This window comes from Oncorhynchus gorbuscha, linkage group LG10 (assembly GCF_021184085.1).
Source record: "Oncorhynchus gorbuscha isolate QuinsamMale2020 ecotype Even-year linkage group LG10, OgorEven_v1.0, whole genome shotgun sequence".
Lineage (NCBI taxonomy): Eukaryota > Metazoa > Chordata > Actinopteri > Salmoniformes > Salmonidae > Oncorhynchus > Oncorhynchus gorbuscha.
Genome location: NC_060182.1, coordinates 29,242,180 through 29,259,685, shown reverse-complemented (window position 1 = coordinate 29,259,685; position 17,506 = coordinate 29,242,180). Strand labels below are relative to the sequence as shown.

The following is a 17,506-nucleotide window of genomic DNA, read 5'->3' as shown; positions in this document are numbered from 1 at the left end:
ATTTCTGGGCCATATCGCCCAGCCCAAGCGCCAAGTTCAAATGATTTGAACTTTCCAATGCTCCTGCCTCCTGCACATAGCCTAACCTTACAGACAGAGAAGTGCCTTGCACTTTGTGTTTAATTTGATTTTGATTTGATTTGATGTGACACCCGTCTTACTCATCTAACATCCACAGAACACAGATAAAGCTGTATAATAGACACACAAGAAAATGTATCAGTGTATATTGTGATTCACTCTTTGTCCATCTTGTCTTGGTTGATTCTTGTAGAAAATAGTAAAAATAAAGAAAAACCCTTGAATGAGTAAGTGTTCTAAATCTTGTTGCTTGCGATATTCATAAAAACATTCTAATAAAATCCAAATTCCATGTTTTTATTTTGAATATTTTTGCGAACCCCCTGAAGTACCTCTGCGGAGCCCCTAGAGGACCCCAGGTTGAACACCTGGTGCAGAGCGAATGTTTTTTTCTTTCTTTTTTCTGTTAGCAAGACAAGCTGTACTGTATGGTGACTGCCACATGGATCACTTGTCCACTCGCAACCCTTGTCACATCTATCTCTTTTCTTTCTCTCTCTCTCTCTCTCTCTCTCTCTCTCTCTCTCTCTCCACCCACCCTCTTTCTTTCTCTCTCCCTCTTTCTTTTAATGTCTCCCTCTCTTTCTCCCTGTGTGCTATCTTTCCAGCAGCTCCAGTCCTAGTCAGAACCTGGCTCTACGTAGCAGTCTGGAGCTCAAGCTGCCCAGTCACCAGGCTGTGGGGATCGCCCTCCAGCTTGAGTATGTCTTCTCCTCGTCGCTCATTGGTGACGGAAAGGTAAGAGGGTGGTGTGTGTGTGTGTTCCGGTTCCTCTGTCTGCTCTGTTAAGAAATCCCCCAGTCAGAGGTACAACAGGTCCAAGCACCTTGGACTGAACATCTTCCCCTGTTGGCGCCCCCCCCACTGCCCCCTGTCCTGCCAGCCATCCTCTCCTGTCCTTGGAGCATGGATCTATCTCCCCTTGTCTCTTCCCAGAGGAAATTAAAGAGGCATCCTTGGCCAGACAACCTCAGTAAAAGAACAAACACAACACTGGCAGAGAAAAGGAGGGGGAAGAGAGGATAGGTTTCAAGGAAAGCAGCTGAGGAGAACAGAGCCAAGGTAGCCTCATCCTCGCTGCCTAGCTCATACACGTGTACACACACACACACGCATGGCCTGAGAGCATGGGAAAGATTATCGCCTCCCAATTGAAACAGGGAGGAACCAGGACAAGGGTAGGAATCCATTATCTACAAAAAGGCTAACTGGAAGAGAAAGAGTCTGTTGGAGAGACATCATCAACACAGAAAGAGAGAAAAATCAACAATCCAAGAATCAAAATGTCCCTAGGGAAGTCATTTACAATACGGGTGGTTTAGTTAGCTAGATGCAGACGGTATGGCAACACCAAATATTTGGCAAATTATGTGCGTTGGTGGGCTTTAGCCTTGATGCAGTGTGCTAGGGGTGGGCACTCTTAGTGTCTGTGAATGTGCTGTCCCTTTCAAACTCCTGGGCTAATGAGCCACCAATTAAAACCAAAACAATAACAAGCATTCCACTCCATGTACACAGTATACTGTAGGCCTGCTTTCACTCATTCACTGTCTGTGTCCCAAATGGCATCATATTCTCTACATATAGTGCAATAGTTTTGACCAGGGCACATAGGACTCTGGTCATAAGTAGTGCACTATATAGGGAATAGAGGGTAATTTAGGACGCAGGCACTTACTGACGCCCATCCTCACAATCTCACCACTCGAGAGCCAGTCAGACTTTTACTGTTGATGTAAACAGGTTCTCTGTTGACTTGCCTGCTTGGATAATGCTTAATGGTTCAAAAACTGATTTTAAAAAGCTAACATTTGCCACACACACACACACACACACACACACACACACACACACACACACACACACACACACACACACACACACACACACACACACACACACACACACACACACACACACACACACACACACACACACACACACACACACACACACACACAGACAGACAGACAGACAGACAGACAGACAGACAGACAGACAGACAGACAGACAGACAGACAGACAGACAGACAGACAGACAGACAGACAGACAGACAGACAGACAGACAGACAGACAGACAGACAGACAGACAGACAGACAGACAGACAGACAGACAGACAGACAGACAGACAGACAGACAGACGCAAAGAGAGAGCGAGACGCAAAGAGAGAGCGAGACGCAAAGAGAGAGCGAGACGCAAAGAGAGAGCGAGACGCAAAGAGAGAGCGAGACGCAAAGAGAGAGAGAGACGCAAAGAGAGAGAGAGACGCAAAGAGAGCGAGACGCAAAGAGAGAGCGAGACGCAAAGAGAGAGCGAGACGCAAAGAGAGAGCGAGACGCAAAGAGAGAGCGAGACGAGAGAGAGAGAGAGAGACGCAAAGAGAGAGCGAGAGAGAGAGAGAGAGACGCAAAGAGCGCGAGAGAGAGAGAGAGACGCAAAGAGCGCGAGAGAGAGAGAGAAAGAGAGCGAGAGAGAGAGAGAGAGACGCAAAGAGAGAGCGAGAGAGAGAGAGAGAGACGCAAAGAGAGAGCGAGACGCAAAGAGAGAGCGAGACGCAAAGAGAGAGCGAGACGCAAAGAGAGAGCGAGACGCAAAGAGAGAGCGAGACGCAAAGAGAGAGCGAGACGCAAAGAGAGAGCGAGACGCAAAGAGAGAGCGAGACGCAAAGAGAGAGCAAAGAGAGAGCGAGACGCAAAGAGAGAGAGAGACGAAAGACGCAAAGAGAGAGAGAGATGCAAAGAGAGAGAGAGAAAGATGCAAAGAGAGAGAGAGATGCAAAGAGAGAGCGAGATGCAAAGAGAGAGAGCAAAGAGAGAGCGAAAGAGAGCGCAAAGAGAGAGCGAGATGCAAAGAGAGAGCGAAAGATGCAAAGAGAGAGCGAGAGAGAGATGCAAAGAGAGAGCGAGACGAAAGAGAGAGCGAGACGCAGAGAGCAGAGAGAGCGAGAGAGAGAGAGACGCAAAGAGCGCGAGAGAGAGAGAGACGCAAAGAGAGAGCGAGACGAAAGAGAGAGAGACGCAAAGAGCGCGAGAGAGAGAGAGAGATGCAAAGAGAGAGCGAGAGAGAGAGAGAGATGCAAAGAGAGAGCGAGACGCAAAGAGAGAGCGAGACGCAAAGAGAGAGCGAGACGCAAAGAGAGAGAGACGCAAAGAGAGAGCGAGACGCAAAGAGAGAGCGAGACGCAAAGAGAGATAGAGACGCAAAGAGAGAGCGAGACGCAGAGAGAGAGATGCAAAGAGAGAGAGAGACGCAAAGAGAGAGCGAGATGCAAAGAGAGAGAGAGATGCAAAGAGAGAGAGAGATGCAAAGAGAGAGCGAGATGCAAAGAGAGAGCGAGAGAGAGATGCAAAGAGCGCGAGCGAGAGAGATGCAAAGAGAGAGCGAGAGAGAGATGCAAAGAGCGCGAGCGAGAGAGATGCAAAGAGAGAGCGAGATGCAAAGAGAGAGAGAGATGCAGAGAGAGCGAGATGCAAAGAGAGAGAGAGATGCAAAGAGAGAGCGAGATGCAAAGAGAGAGCGAGATGCAAAGAGAGAGAGAGATGCAAAGAGAGAGAGAGATGCAAAGAGAGAGAGAGATGCAAAGAGATAGCGAGATGCAAAGAGAGAGCGAGAGAGAGATGCAAAGAGCGCGAGCGAGAGAGATGCAAAGAGAGAGCGAGAGAGAGATGCAAAGAGCGCGAGCGAGAGAGATGCAAAGAGAGAGCGAGATGCAAAGAGAGAGAGAGATGCAGAGAGAGCGAGATGCAAAGAGAGCGAGAGAGAGCGAGATGCAAAGAGAGAGAGAGAGAGAGCGAGATGCAAAGAGAGAGAGAGAGCGAGATGCAAAGAGAGAGAGAGAGCGAGATGCAAAGAGAGAGAGAGATGCAAAGAGAGAGAGAGATGCAAAGAGAGAGAGAGATGCAAAGAGAGAGAGAGAGAGCGAGATGCAAAGAGAGAGAGAGATGCAAAGAGAGAGAGAGATGCAAAGATGGCGACAGTTACTGTGCAAACAGGTGGCCTGTATACCCTACCCTGTATCGATCCTATCCCCTATCTCTTGCACACTGCACAAAGTCACATATGTCACTCAGTGAAGAAGATAGACAAGAAGTGTTGGTGACATGTCAAACCCCCTCACCCAACAGCACCACACCTCATGAATATTCCAATATTCCATTTTGCGAGAGGGAGGCAGGGAGCTTAATTGCAGTCAGCGGTGCATAGGTATATTTAGAGCTCCGTCATGATCTGCCTGAGGGTGAGTGATGAGGGGAGCGGGTAGGTATCGCCATCTGAGGATGGGGGAAGGTGCGCGCGGGGGGGGCTGTGACCCGCTCCACTGTGACCCGCTCCAAAGTTCAGGGAGGTCTGGAATATTGATGGGGTCTATTATCTCTCCATCGATGGGGAGTGGAGGAGAGGAGTGAGCTCAACAATGACCCTGTGCATCGATGTCAAACTCCTCAGATAACACATCTTTTGATACTCTGTCTCTGTGCTGCAAGTGGCAAGCTGCCTTCTAGCTTTGTTCAGCTGTCATGTAGATGAGATCTCATATTTGATGGTGTCGTTCGTAACTTATACAGTTTATGTGTTCATAGTACCACAGTTTCTGTCATTTAGGACATTTCAGCCTTTTGGCAGCGTGGTTTCGAGCCCCACTTCCATCCATCAAGTTAATTAGCTGTTCTACCATATTCAAGTATTCCTTGTGCACTGTCTATGTTTGTACTCTTTGGCCAAATTGCCAAAACCCCAATTATCCTGTATATATAAGTTGGTTCCTGTTATGACCGTGTATGTGTATGTGTTCTGCTTACTTTGGTGATTATACACTGACTATACCAAACATTAGGAACACCTTCCTCATATTGAGTTGGGGCATGCATGGACTCTACAAGGTGTCGAAAGGGTTGACTCCAACCCTTCCCACAGTTGTGTCAAGTTGTCTGGATGTCCTTTGGGTGATGGACAATTCTTGACACTGGAAACTGTTGAGCATGAAACACACAGCAGTGTTGCAATTCTTGACACAAACCGGTGCACCTTGCACCTACTATCATACTCAGTTCAAAGGCACTTAACTATTCACTCTCTAAATGGCATACACAATCTACACAATTTCTCAATTGTCTAAAGGCATAAAAATCCTTCTTTAACCTGTGTCCTCCCCTTCATCTACACTGATTTGAAGTGGATTCAACATGTGACATCAATAAAGGATCATAGCTTTCACCTGGATTCACCTGGTCAGTCTATGTCTCTGGAACAGTAGGTGTTCTTAATGTTTTTCTTCAGTTTCTTTACAATTTCTACCATATTTTTTATCACTGTCTTTAACGGCAAGCTCTTAGGAAAAGTGTCATAGACAAAACTAGAATACTGTTTGGCATTTGGGCCTCACTCATGAAACAGTGATGCATTGGGTGCCTTGACATTCTTCTCTAAAATGTACTTTTGTGTCCATTAATGTTTATTCTGTCTACCTTCCAACTTTGGCTTTCTCATAAAGTTCTCCTGGGTCTCTAGGTGGAGTTGTATAGGGCAAATTAGGCCTAATACATATGCATTTAAGTACAGTGGGGCAAAAAAGTATTTAGTCAGCCACCAATTGTGCAAGTTCTCCCACTTAAAAAGATGAGAGGCCTGTAATTTTCATCATAGGTACACTTCAACTATGACAGACCAAATTTGAAAAAGAATCCAGAAAATCACATTAGGATTTTTTATGAATTTATTTGCAGATTATGGTGGAAAATAAGTATTTGGTCAATAACAAAAGTTGATCTCAATACTTTGTTATATACTCTTTGTTGGCAATGACAGAGGTCAAACGTTTTCTGTAAGTCTTCACAAGGTTTTCACACACTGTTGCTGGTATTTTGGCACATTCCTCCATGCAGATCTCCTCTAGAGCAGTGATGTTTTGGGGCTGTTACTGGGCAACACGAACTTTCAACTCCCTCCAAAGATTTTCTATGGGGTTGAGATCTGGAGACTGGCTAGGCCACTCTAGGACCTTGAAATGCTTCTTACGAAGCCACTCCTTCGTTGCCCGGGCGGTGTGTTTGGGATCATTGTCATGCTGAAAGACCCAGCCACGTTGCATCTTCAATGCCCTTGCGGATGGAAGGAGGTTTTCACTCAAAATCTCACGATACATGGCCCCATTCATTCTTTCCTTTACACGGATCAGTCGTCCTGGTCCCTTTGCAGAAAAACAGCCCCAAAGCATGGTGTTTCCACCCCCATGCTTCACAGTAGGTATGGTGTTCTTTGGATGCAACTCAGCATTCTTTGTCCTCCAAACATGACGAGTTGAGTTTTTACCAAAAAGTTATATTTTGGTTTCATCTGACCATATGACATTTTCCCAATCTTCTTCTGGATCATCCAAATGCGGTCTAGAAAACTTCAGACGGGCCTGGACATGTACTGGCTTAAGCAGGGGACACATCTGGCACTGCAGGATTTGAGTCCTTGACGGCGTAGTGTGTTACTGATGGTAGGCTTTGTTACTTTGGTCCCAGCTCTCTGCAGGTCATTCACTAGGTCCCCCCGTGTGGTTTTGGGATTTTTGCTCACCGTTCTTGTGATCATTTTGACCCCACGGGGTAAGATCTTGCGTGGAGCCCCAGATCGAGGGAGATTATCAGTGGTCTTGTATGTCTTCCATTTCCTAATAATTGCTCCCACAGTTGATTTCTTCAAACCAAGCTGCTTACCTATTGCAGATTCAGTCTTCCCAGCCTGGTGCAGGTCTACAATTTTGTTTCTGGTGTCCTTTGACAGCTCTTTGGTCTTGGCCATAGTGGAGTTTGAAGTGTGACTGTTTGAGGTTGTGGACAGGTGTCTTTTATACTGATAACAAGTTCAAACAGGTGCCATTAATACAGGTAACGAGTGGAGGACAGAGGAGCCTCTTAAAGAAGAAGTTACAGGTCTGTGAGAGCCAGAAATCTTGCTTGTTTGTAGGTGACCAAATACTTATTTACCACCATAATTTGCAAATAAATTAATTTAAAATCCTACATTGTGATTTTCTGGATATTCTCTGTCATTTTGTCTGTCATAGTTGAAGTGTACCTATGAGGAAAATTATAGGCCTCTCTCGTCTTTTTAAGTGGGAGAACTTGCACAATTGGTGGCTGACTAAATATTTTTTTGCCCCACTGTATCTGTTCTGCTTTTGTTGCTCCTGGACTCGACTGAAATTTAGTGGAATTCGTTCTTTTGATCTGTTCTGATGGATTTGCAGAGCAAGGTGGTGGTGGAGTAAACAACTTTTAAATGCTTTCACTCAGATGGTAACACAATGCAGTCGGGTACCAATCGCTCAACAGTGACTTGATGGCCAGACTGCCACAGTTCACACGCTCTGATCACCTCCAACACTGCATCACTCATCAACTGCAGATTGAAAAGTGAGACAAAGTCTTGACTCATCCTGAGGGTGTGGATGACGTCCTTCATTTCGCAAGAACTTATTTGGCCCCTCAGCCTCCCCCCAGCACCCCCAAAAGGAAAACCTTGCTGTGTCATTGTTCTCCTCATTTGATTTTTAATTGCAGAGTTTCCTCTGCTGGTTTGCCCCCCCAGTTCTCTATTTTCTTCCCCTTTTACCTGAGAATGTTTGAACCCACATTTTTTATGTTTCCATCAGTGGAGGGAACGAGTGAGACAGAGAGAGTGAGAGAGGAAAGGAGGGAAAGAACGAGACTGAGAGAGAGGGGGAGAAGAGAGGCATGGGAGCTGGTTGAGCAGGCAAAGTTGCTTGTTTGAAGTCCGTCAACCTCAGTGCCCGGAGGAGCCTAGCCACTGAGGTTGACGAACTTCAAACAAGCAACTTTGCCTGCAGTCAAACGTATCGACTGCCCACTCTCTCTCTCTGCTCCTCAAGGGCCTGCATTACTCAGCAATCTTCAGTCAGCTTACTAGGTCTGCATAGCCTTCATAGGGGGCTTCAGACAGACAGAGGGAGGGTCCCCCCACCTCTACTTTACTTAAAGGAAAACTCGTGCAGTATCACTCAACAGTGGAGTAATGAAAAGGAGGAAAAATATATATATATATTTATATCATTTTTTATTACTCTACTGTTGATACAGTCCCATAATGTCATGATGATGTGGCAAGTGACACTTTGCTTCTTGAAAGTCCAATATCTTGAAAACTTGACTGCTGACATGCAAAACATTTTGGGACTGTATCAACAATGGAGTAATTAAAAATAAATACAAAAATATAGTTTTGGGGTGGATTTTTCCTTTAACCGCACAGGAGGAAGGTCTGAGACACTTACCCGCCCTTGCAATTACCCGCCCTTGTACACTCTGTAATTACCGTCTGCCACAATGTGTTATATTATAGTGATAGTGCCTTGGTAATTCTCGGTCTCTGGTACCATAGTATTATTGTAATTACTTCGCTGTCTGATGAAAGCCTCGTAACAACATTTTTGCCCATTTTTATATTTTAATTATTCTTCTTTTTTTTCTTTTTTTTTTACAATTATTGAAAGTAAAAACTCTCCTCAATGTACTCTGAACATTTCATGACTCTAAGACCAGGAAAATGTGGTCAAACTAAGCTTTTTATCTGTGGCAAATCATTTAAAAGATGCATATCTCCCCCTACATACAGAATTTTTGCGTTAAGTATTTGTTAATGATGACGATCGGGACCTTTGAATGGTAGTTTTGTGATAACTGCACTGATTTTAATTCGGTAAAAAAAAGTATAATAATTCGAAACTAACGATCCCAAATTTGTTTAAACGTTCAAACATCACTCCCATAAATTATATACAATATTATGTTACCCTAATGTGCAATATCAAAGTGGGGCAATTCTTAAGTATACAGTGCCTTCAGAAAGTTTTCAGACCCCTTGACTTTTTTTCACATTTTGTTACATTACAGCCTTGTTCTAAAATTGATTCAGTTGCTTTTCCCCCTCAAACTACACACAATACCCCATAATGACAAAGAAAAACAGGTTTTTAGATATTTTGGCGAATTTATAAAAAATAAAAGATCTGAAATATCAGCATTGATTCTTCTTTGGTATGCCACTACAAGCATGGTACACCTGTATTTGTGGAGTTTCTCCCATTCTTCTCTGCAGATCCTCTCAAGCTCTGTCAAGTTGGATGGGAGTATTGTTGCTGTATTTTCAGGTTTCTTCAAGTCCGGGCTCTGGCTGGGCTACTCAAGGACATTCAGAGACTTGTCCCGAAGTCTCCTGCGTTATCTTGGCTGTGTGCTTAGGGTCGTTGTCCTGTTGGAAGGTGAACCTTCGCCCCAGTCTGAGCTCCTGAGCACTCTGAAGCAGGGTTTCATCAAGGTTCTCTCTATACTTTGCTCCGTTCGTCTTTCCCTCGATCCTGACTAGTCTCCCAGTCCCTGTCGTTGAAAAACATCCCCACATCTTGATGCTGCCACCACCATGCTTCGCCATAGGGATGGTGCCAGGTTTCCTCCAGATGTGACGCTTGGCATTCAGGCCCAAGAGTTCAATCTTGGTTTCATCAGACCAGAGAATCTTTAGTTGCCTTTTGGCAAACTCCAGGCAGGCTGTGATGTGCCTATTACTGAGGAGTAGCTTTCCTCTGGCCACTCTACCATCAAGCCCTGATTGGTAGAGTGCTGCAGAGATGGTTGTCCTTCTGGAAGGTTCTCCCATCTCCACAGAGGAACTCTGGAGCTCTGTCAGAGTGGCCATCGGGTTCTTGGTCACCTCCCTGACCAAGGCCCTTCTCCCCCGATTGCTCAGTTTGGCCAGGCGGCCATCACTAGGAAGTGTGGTACCAAACTTCTTCCATTCAATAATGATGGAGGCCACTGTGTTCTTGGGGACCTTCAATGCTGCAGACATTTTTTGGTACCCTTCCCCAGATCTGTGCCTTGACACAATGCTGTCTCAGAGCACTAAGGTCAATTCCTTCAACCTCATGGCTTGGTTTTTGTTCTGACATCAACTGTGGGACCTTATATAGACAGGTGTGTGCCTTTCCAAATCATGTCCAATCAATTGAATTTACCACAGGTGGATTCCAATCAAGTTGTAGAAGCATCTCAAGGATGATCAATGGAAACAGGATGCCAAATGAGCTCAATTTCCAATTTCATAGCAAAGGGTCTGAATATTTATGTAAATAAGGTATTTCAGTTATTTATTGCAAAGATTTTAAAAACATATTTTCGCCTTGTCATTATGGGGTATTGTGTGTCGATTGCTGTGGATTTATTTAATAAATGTTAGAATAAGGCTGTAACGTAACAAAATGTGAAAAAAGTTGAGGGGTCTGAAATACTTTCCAAATGCACTGTAGATGTATAATCTCTTTGCGGAACCTTTTTTCTTTAGCTGTGGTTAATTTTGACTTATTTGCTTAGTATTTGCCTTTGAAAAAAAATGGGAGAAGTTCTACGCCGTTGCTAGATGTTCCCCAATAATGAAAGGGAGGCATGAGTGAAAAAGTTTAAGAAGTACTGATTTAGATGCTGTATTTTAATATGCTCCCTTTCTTGGACATCATGAACTTTAATGTCACGAGGGGAAAATTGTCTTAGACTGCTGTATAGATAATATAAACTTTATATTACACACTCAACATAATACGTACATTGCACGTTACCCATGTCATACACATTGTGCACGTTTCATGTAGCCACATACAGTGCCTTCAGTAAGTATTCAGACCTCTTGACTTATTTCACATTTTGTTCTTACAGCCTGAATTTAAAATGGATTAAATAAATACAAAATCACACCCATCTACACACAATACCCCATAATGATAAAGTGAAAACATGTTTTTATAAATGTATTGCAAATTAAATACAGATATCTAATTTACATAAGTATTCACACCCCTGAGTCAATACATGTTAGAATCACCTTTGTTAGTGATTAAAGCTCAGTCTTTCTGGTTAAGACTAAGAGCTTTGCACACCTGGATTTTATTATTTTTTAAATTCTTCAAGCTCTTGACAAATTTGTTGTTGATTATTGCTCGACCACCATTTCAAGTCTTGCCATTGTTTTGTTTTTAAGCCCATTTAAGTTTTTTTTAAACTGTAACTAGGCTTTTCAGGAAAATTCAATGTTGTCTTGGTAAGCAACGCCAGTATATATTTGGCTTTTAGGTTATTGTCCTGCTGAAAGGTGGATTTGTATCCCAGTGTCTGTTGGAAAGTAGACTGAACCAGGTTTCCTCTAGGATTTTTCCTGTGCTTCGCTCTATCCTGTTTACCTAGTCCTTGCCAATGACATGCATACCCATAACATGATGCAGCCACTACCATGCTTGAAAATATGAAGAGTGGTACTGTACTCAGTGATGTGCTTTGTTGGATTTGCCCCAAACATAATGCTTTGTATTCAGGACTTAAAGTTCATTACTTTGCCACATTGTTTGCAGTTTTACTTTAGTGCCTTATTGCAAACAGGATGCATGTTTTGGAATCTATTAATTCTGTATAGTCTTCCCTTTTTTTACTGTCATTTAGGTTAGTATTGTGGAGTAAATAAAAGGTTGTTGATCCGTCCTCAGTGTTCTCCTATCACAGCCATTACACTCTGTAAGTGTTTTAAGTCACCATTGGCCTCATGGTTGAATACTTTCATACTTATTGACTCTAGACATTTCAGCTTTTTATTTTTAATTAACCAGTAAATATGTATAAAAACACAATTCCGCTTTTACATTATTGGGAATTGTGTGTAGGCCAGTGACAAATCGCAATGAATCAATTTTAAATTCTGGATGTAACACAACAGCATATGTGGATAAAGTCAAGCGGTGTGAACACTTTCTGAAGGCTCTGTAAATACACATCAACCTTGAGAATGAGATTAAAAACTTAAGTGGAAATATTTTAGTAAGTAGTGGTAAAAAGACAAAATATATATATTTTTTAATCATGCATTTGAAGTGAACCCTACATCTTCACCAGTAGAATCAAACCATTTCTCTTCCAACCAGCCATGAAAAGTGCATGAAAATACCCAGCACAGTACATCACATATGTATGTGGGCTAATCATAGATATCATCCTTGGACTACTGTACTGTAGGTTTCCATCTACAGTATAGCTATAGGACTAGAACGGGGGACTGACACGCGGCCGCGTCGATGGCTCCTAATTTCATTCTGTCAACACCAATTTAGCCCTGCTGTATTTCCCCACCCTTGCTCCGCTCCCTTCAATCACCGCCTTTATCAAACGCAGTTAGCTGCGGCACAGTTTGTCAATTGAGCCATGCAACACAGTCATATAAAGCCTAATGTAAGACGATGGCACTTATTGTTGTCTGCCTCCCTCTGACAGGCACTAGCTCATTTCTAATGGAGGTCGGTCTGGGAGAAGACAGGCGCGCTGGCCATGTGTTCCTGTCCTTTTGCCTCCAAGCAATTTGTTGGAGAAGCGTGACAGCTGCAGTTATCCAGGACGTTGACACGAGGAATGAGTGACTGCGCCAGGTCACAGACTGAGAAGCTGAGGCAGAATGGCGGTGGTGGCGTCTGTCATGTGGGCCCGTTTCATCCTCCCCTCCTCGTCTCTCATCCTTGTCGTTGTCTCACTCGCTGAGGCACACACCCAAATCAGTAATTAATCGCCAAGGCTGTTACACTGCAGTAAACTAGGTGTCAAGGAATAGAAGGGGGCCTGACAGTTGTGACACGCAGGCTGTTGAGGAACTGCTTTGTGTGGAGGAGGCTGAGAGAAGCTGAAAGCTAGCTTCTGGTAATGAATGTGCCACTAGTCACGTCTGATTTCAAGTGCCCTTTGACCCTGGCTGGGTGACTGGCACGCTTGATTAGAGCGTCTGAGGAAGTGTAACCATTAACGTGTGACCTTTCTGATTCCTCCAAAAGTGATTTAAACATGAGCACTGATGTGCCCTTTACCGAGCACCCGGCTACACACACACATATACACACACACACACACACACACACGCATACACACACACATACACAAGGGTGCACAGTGACACAGGGTGGTTATGTGTCTGCAGCTCATTTCAGACGGCCACCACCCAGCTCACTCAGTGCTAACTATGTAAGTCGCTTTGGATAAAAGCGTCTGCTAAATGGCATATATATATATATATATATAACTATGCAGTTAACTTTGCGAGCACCACAAGCACACCCACTCAGTTGGAGGCCTCCTAAGGAAAGTGACATCTACATCAACTCAACGTCCAGGAAATGAGAGTGAAAGTAGTAATCTTCTGCTTGTTTTGGGAATGGTAGATTGTAGCCGGCTGAATATACAGTATGTGGATGGTTTCCTCTTGACTGTGGCTTAGTAATTAAAGCTCCGATTTAATATTTTCATCAGTTTAGTTTGTGTATTTCTTTCTGTATCTATCCATGTATTTGTATCTATATTTCTAATATGATTGCAAAGGGATAGGATGTTAACAACAACATCAGATCAGGAACCACTGACATGGGTGCCAGTGGTTGTTAAAGTTGTTTGGTATGGCTGCTCCTCTGTGCCTTAGAGACTCTTGTTTGGATTTTAATTGGATTGCAGTGCAGGTAGACATTGTATGGATCGTTGTGTGTGTTTTCTGTGACTTCTCTTAAGAAGACGCGTGTCCCTGCAGGCTTTAATGATGTTTGCAGAATGAAAACCTCTTTAAATCTCTCCATTCACATGCTCATTAAAAAATTGCCACTTACAATAACCCCCCCCCCTCTTGCCCTAACCCCGGTTGTCTGGCTGCCTGGCTTTCTGGATGAGATGCATGTCAAGACTCAAGAGTCTTCAGGTTAACGTGGGCCCTAGCTTGAAAAAAAACAACCAAAAACGGATTGTTTTGTTCCGCCTCTCAAATGTCACATAAATGTTAATTAAATGTTAATCAAACATCATACACATAGTAATGTCATCAGGATTTTGAAAGGATGTATTTAGCTGATTCGGCTGATGCTGGAGGTAATTTCTCCCTGGGGTTTTATCTCCACGCTGAGGGAAGCGGCTGGAAGAGAGCAGTAGAGACCACGATGCTGGAGACACAATGCTTGGCCTAATTAAAATGAATGTCAGCTTTCCCCACTGAAAAGTGCATCAATCTCCCCTGATGGGCCCAGAGTGAGTCTTACCCTGTGAGAGCGTGCCAGCTTCGCCATCCTTTTCCAGACGGGTACATGCTGCCTTGGCAGCGAGCAAGAGGGGACCGATGTTTGTGTGCCTAATGGACGCCATGTGGCCGGGCCCTAGTTCTGAAGCCTGCTGCCAGTGTAGAAAAGCTATGCCCTGGCTGGCCCATTTGCTTACTCCACATGGAAGGCATCAGAATTGCTAACTGCCCTGTGGAGACGTTCACTGCCTATCACGACTGACAATGAACCCGGTGAGAACAAACATTGTCCACATGCAAGATTTTATTGTCTTGTGGACTATTACATTGAAATGCATTTCTGGCTTACCCTTTCCCAACAATGCAGTAGTACTATAATATTTATACACTACCTTTCAAAAGTTTGAGGTCACTTTTGGAAATATATCTATATATTTTGGTCCATTTAAAATAACATCAACTTGATCAGAAATACAGTGTAGACATTGTTAATGTTGTAAATGACTATTGTAGCTGGAAACGGCTGATAAAAAATGTAAAATGTTTTTTAAAGGAATATCTACATAGTTGTACAGAGGCCCAATATAAGGAACAATCAAGCCTGTGTTCCAATGGCACGTTGTGTTTGCTAATCCAAGTGTATCGTTTTAAAAGGCTAATTGATCATTAGAAAACTATTTTGCAATTATGTTAGCACAGCTGAAAACTGTTATCCGAATTAAAGAAGCAATAAAACGGTCCTTCTTTAGACTAGTTGAGTATCTGAAGTATCAGCATTTGTGGGTTCGATTACAGGCTCAAAATGGCCAGAAACAAAGGACTTTCTAATGAAACTCGTCAGTCTATTCTTGTTCTGAGAAATGAAGGCTATTCCATGCGAGAAATTGCTAAGAAACTGAAGATCTCGTACAACGCTGTGTACTACTCCAGTCACAGAACAGTGCAAACTGGCTCTAACCAGAATAGAAAGAGGAGTGGGAGCAAGAGGAAAATTTTATTTGAGTGTCTAGTTTGAGAAACAGACTCCTCACAACTGGCAGCTTCACTAAATAGTACCCGCAAAACACCAGTCTCAATGTCAACAGTGAAGAAGCGACTCCGGGATGCTGGCCTTGTAGGCAGAGTTGCAAAGAAAAAGCCATATCTCAGACTGGCCAATAAAAAGAAAAGATTAAGATTGGCAAAAGAACACAGACACTAGAGGAACTCTGCCTAGGAGGCCAGCATCCCGGAGTCGTCTCTTCACTGCTGACATTGAGACTGGTGTTTTGCGGGTTGATTTTATTAGCACTCTCAGCGCCCTCTTGATTTTAGTGCTACAGGGCGGTAGTCATTGTGGCAGGTAGCCTCATAGTTCTTGGAGAGCTTCAGGTGTGGGGATAACGGACTGTGACAAGAGGTTGCCTGCCAGTGAATATGCCTGCCGCGGCATTACGAGTGTTGACCTGATTTTAAAAACCTTACTCATGGCCTCTGAGAGCGAGATCACTCAGTCCCCTGGGTCAGCGTTGTAGTGTGCAAAGTGTTACTCGTTTCTATATATCTTATCAAATTTTATTGGTCACATACAGATGGTTAGCAGATGTTAACGCGAGTGTAGCAAAATTATTGTGCTTCTAGTTCAGACCATGCAGTAATATCTAACAAGTAATCCAATTTCACAACAACTACACTACAAGAAGTGTAAAGGAATGAATAATATGTACATATATGGATGAGTGATGGCCGAACGGCATAGGCAAGATGCAGTATATGGTATAGAGTACAGTATATACAGTGGGGCAAAAAAGTATTTAGTCAGCCACCAATTGTGCAAATTCTCCCACTTAAAAAGATGGGAGAGGCCTGTAAATTTCATCATAGGTACACTTCAACTATGACAGACAAAATGAGAGAAAAAAATCCAGAAAATCACATTGTAGGATGTTTAATTAATGGAAAATTAAGTATTTGGTCAATAACAAAAATTTATCTCAATACTTTGTTATATACCCTTTGTTGGCAATTACAGAGGTCAAATGTTTTCTGTAAGTCTTCACAAGGTTTTCACACACTGTTGCTGGTATTTTGGCACATTCCTCCATGCAGATCTCCTCTAGAGCAGTGATGTTTTGGGGCTTTTGCTGGGCAATACAGACTTTCAACTCCATCCAAAGATTTTTTTGGGGTTGAGATCTGGAGACTGGCTAGGCCACTCCAGGACCTTGAAATGCTTCTTACGAAGCCACTCCTTCGTTGACTGGCCGGGGGGTTTGGGATCATTGTCATGTTGAAAGACCCAGCCACGTTTCATCTTCAATGCCCTTGCTGCCATTCATTCTTTCCTTTACACGGATCAGTCGTCCTGGTCCCTTTGCAGAAAAACAGCCCCAAAGCATGATGTTTCCACCCCCATGCTTCACAGTAGGTATGGTGTTCTTTGGATGCAACTCAGCATTCTTTGTCCGCCAAACATGACGAGTTGAGTTTTTACCAAAAAGTTATATTTTGGTGTCATCTGACCATATGATATTCTCCCAATATTCTTCTGGATCATCCAAATGCACTCTAGCAAACTTCAGACGGGCCTGGACATGTACTGGCTTAAGCAGGAGACACGTCTGCCACTGCAGGACTTGAGTCCCTGGCGGCGTAGTGTGTTACTGATGGTAGGCTTTGTTACTTTGGTCCCAGCTCTCTGCAGGTCATTCACTAGGTCCCCCCGTGTGGTTCTGGGATTTTTGCTCACCGTTCTTGTGATCATTTTGACCCCACGGGGTGAGATCTTGCGTGGAGCCCCAGATCGAGGGAGATTATCAGTGGTCCTGTATGTCTTCCATTTCCTAATAATTGCTCCCACAGTTGATTTCTTCAAACCAAGCTGCTTACCTATAGCAGATTCAGTCTTCCCAGCCTGGTGTAGGTCTACAATTTTGTTTCTGGTGTGCTTTGACAGCTCTTTGGTCTTGGCCATAGTGGAGTTTGGAGTGTGACTGTTTGAGGTTGTGGACAGGTGTCTTTTATACTGATAACAAGTTCAAACAGGTGCCATTAATACAGGCAATGAGTGGAGGACAGAGGAGTCTCTTAACCTCTTGCTCCTAACTGGCACGCAGGCGTCCCATCTAGAGCTCTGGAAATGCAAATGCGCTACGCTAAATGCTAATAGTATTAGTTCAAACTCAAACGTTCATTAAAATACACATGCAGGTTATTGAATTAAAGCTACACTCGTTGTGAATCCAGGCAACAAGTCAGATTTTTAAAATGATTTTCGGCGAAAGCATGAGAAGCTATTATCTGATAGCATGTAACACCCCAAAAGACCCGCAGGGGACGTAAACAAAATAATTAGCATAGT

General features: G+C 43.6%; 1 protein-coding gene across 2 annotated transcripts in view; it reads left to right on the top strand.

Moving 5' to 3' along the window:
* The window catches only part of nphp4 (nephronophthisis 4), a 218,076-nt gene that overhangs the window by 82,836 nt on the left and 117,734 nt on the right, over window positions 1–17,506 (top strand). The window contains exon 8 of one of the 2 annotated variants that reach the window (XM_046365548.1): window positions 693–819. In XM_046365548.1, the coding sequence (XP_046221504.1) occupies window positions 693–819 (127 nt within the window). Of the gene's footprint in view, window positions 1–689; window positions 820–17,506 lie in introns of both variants that reach the window. The other variant, XM_046365547.1, reaches the window with a different exon arrangement.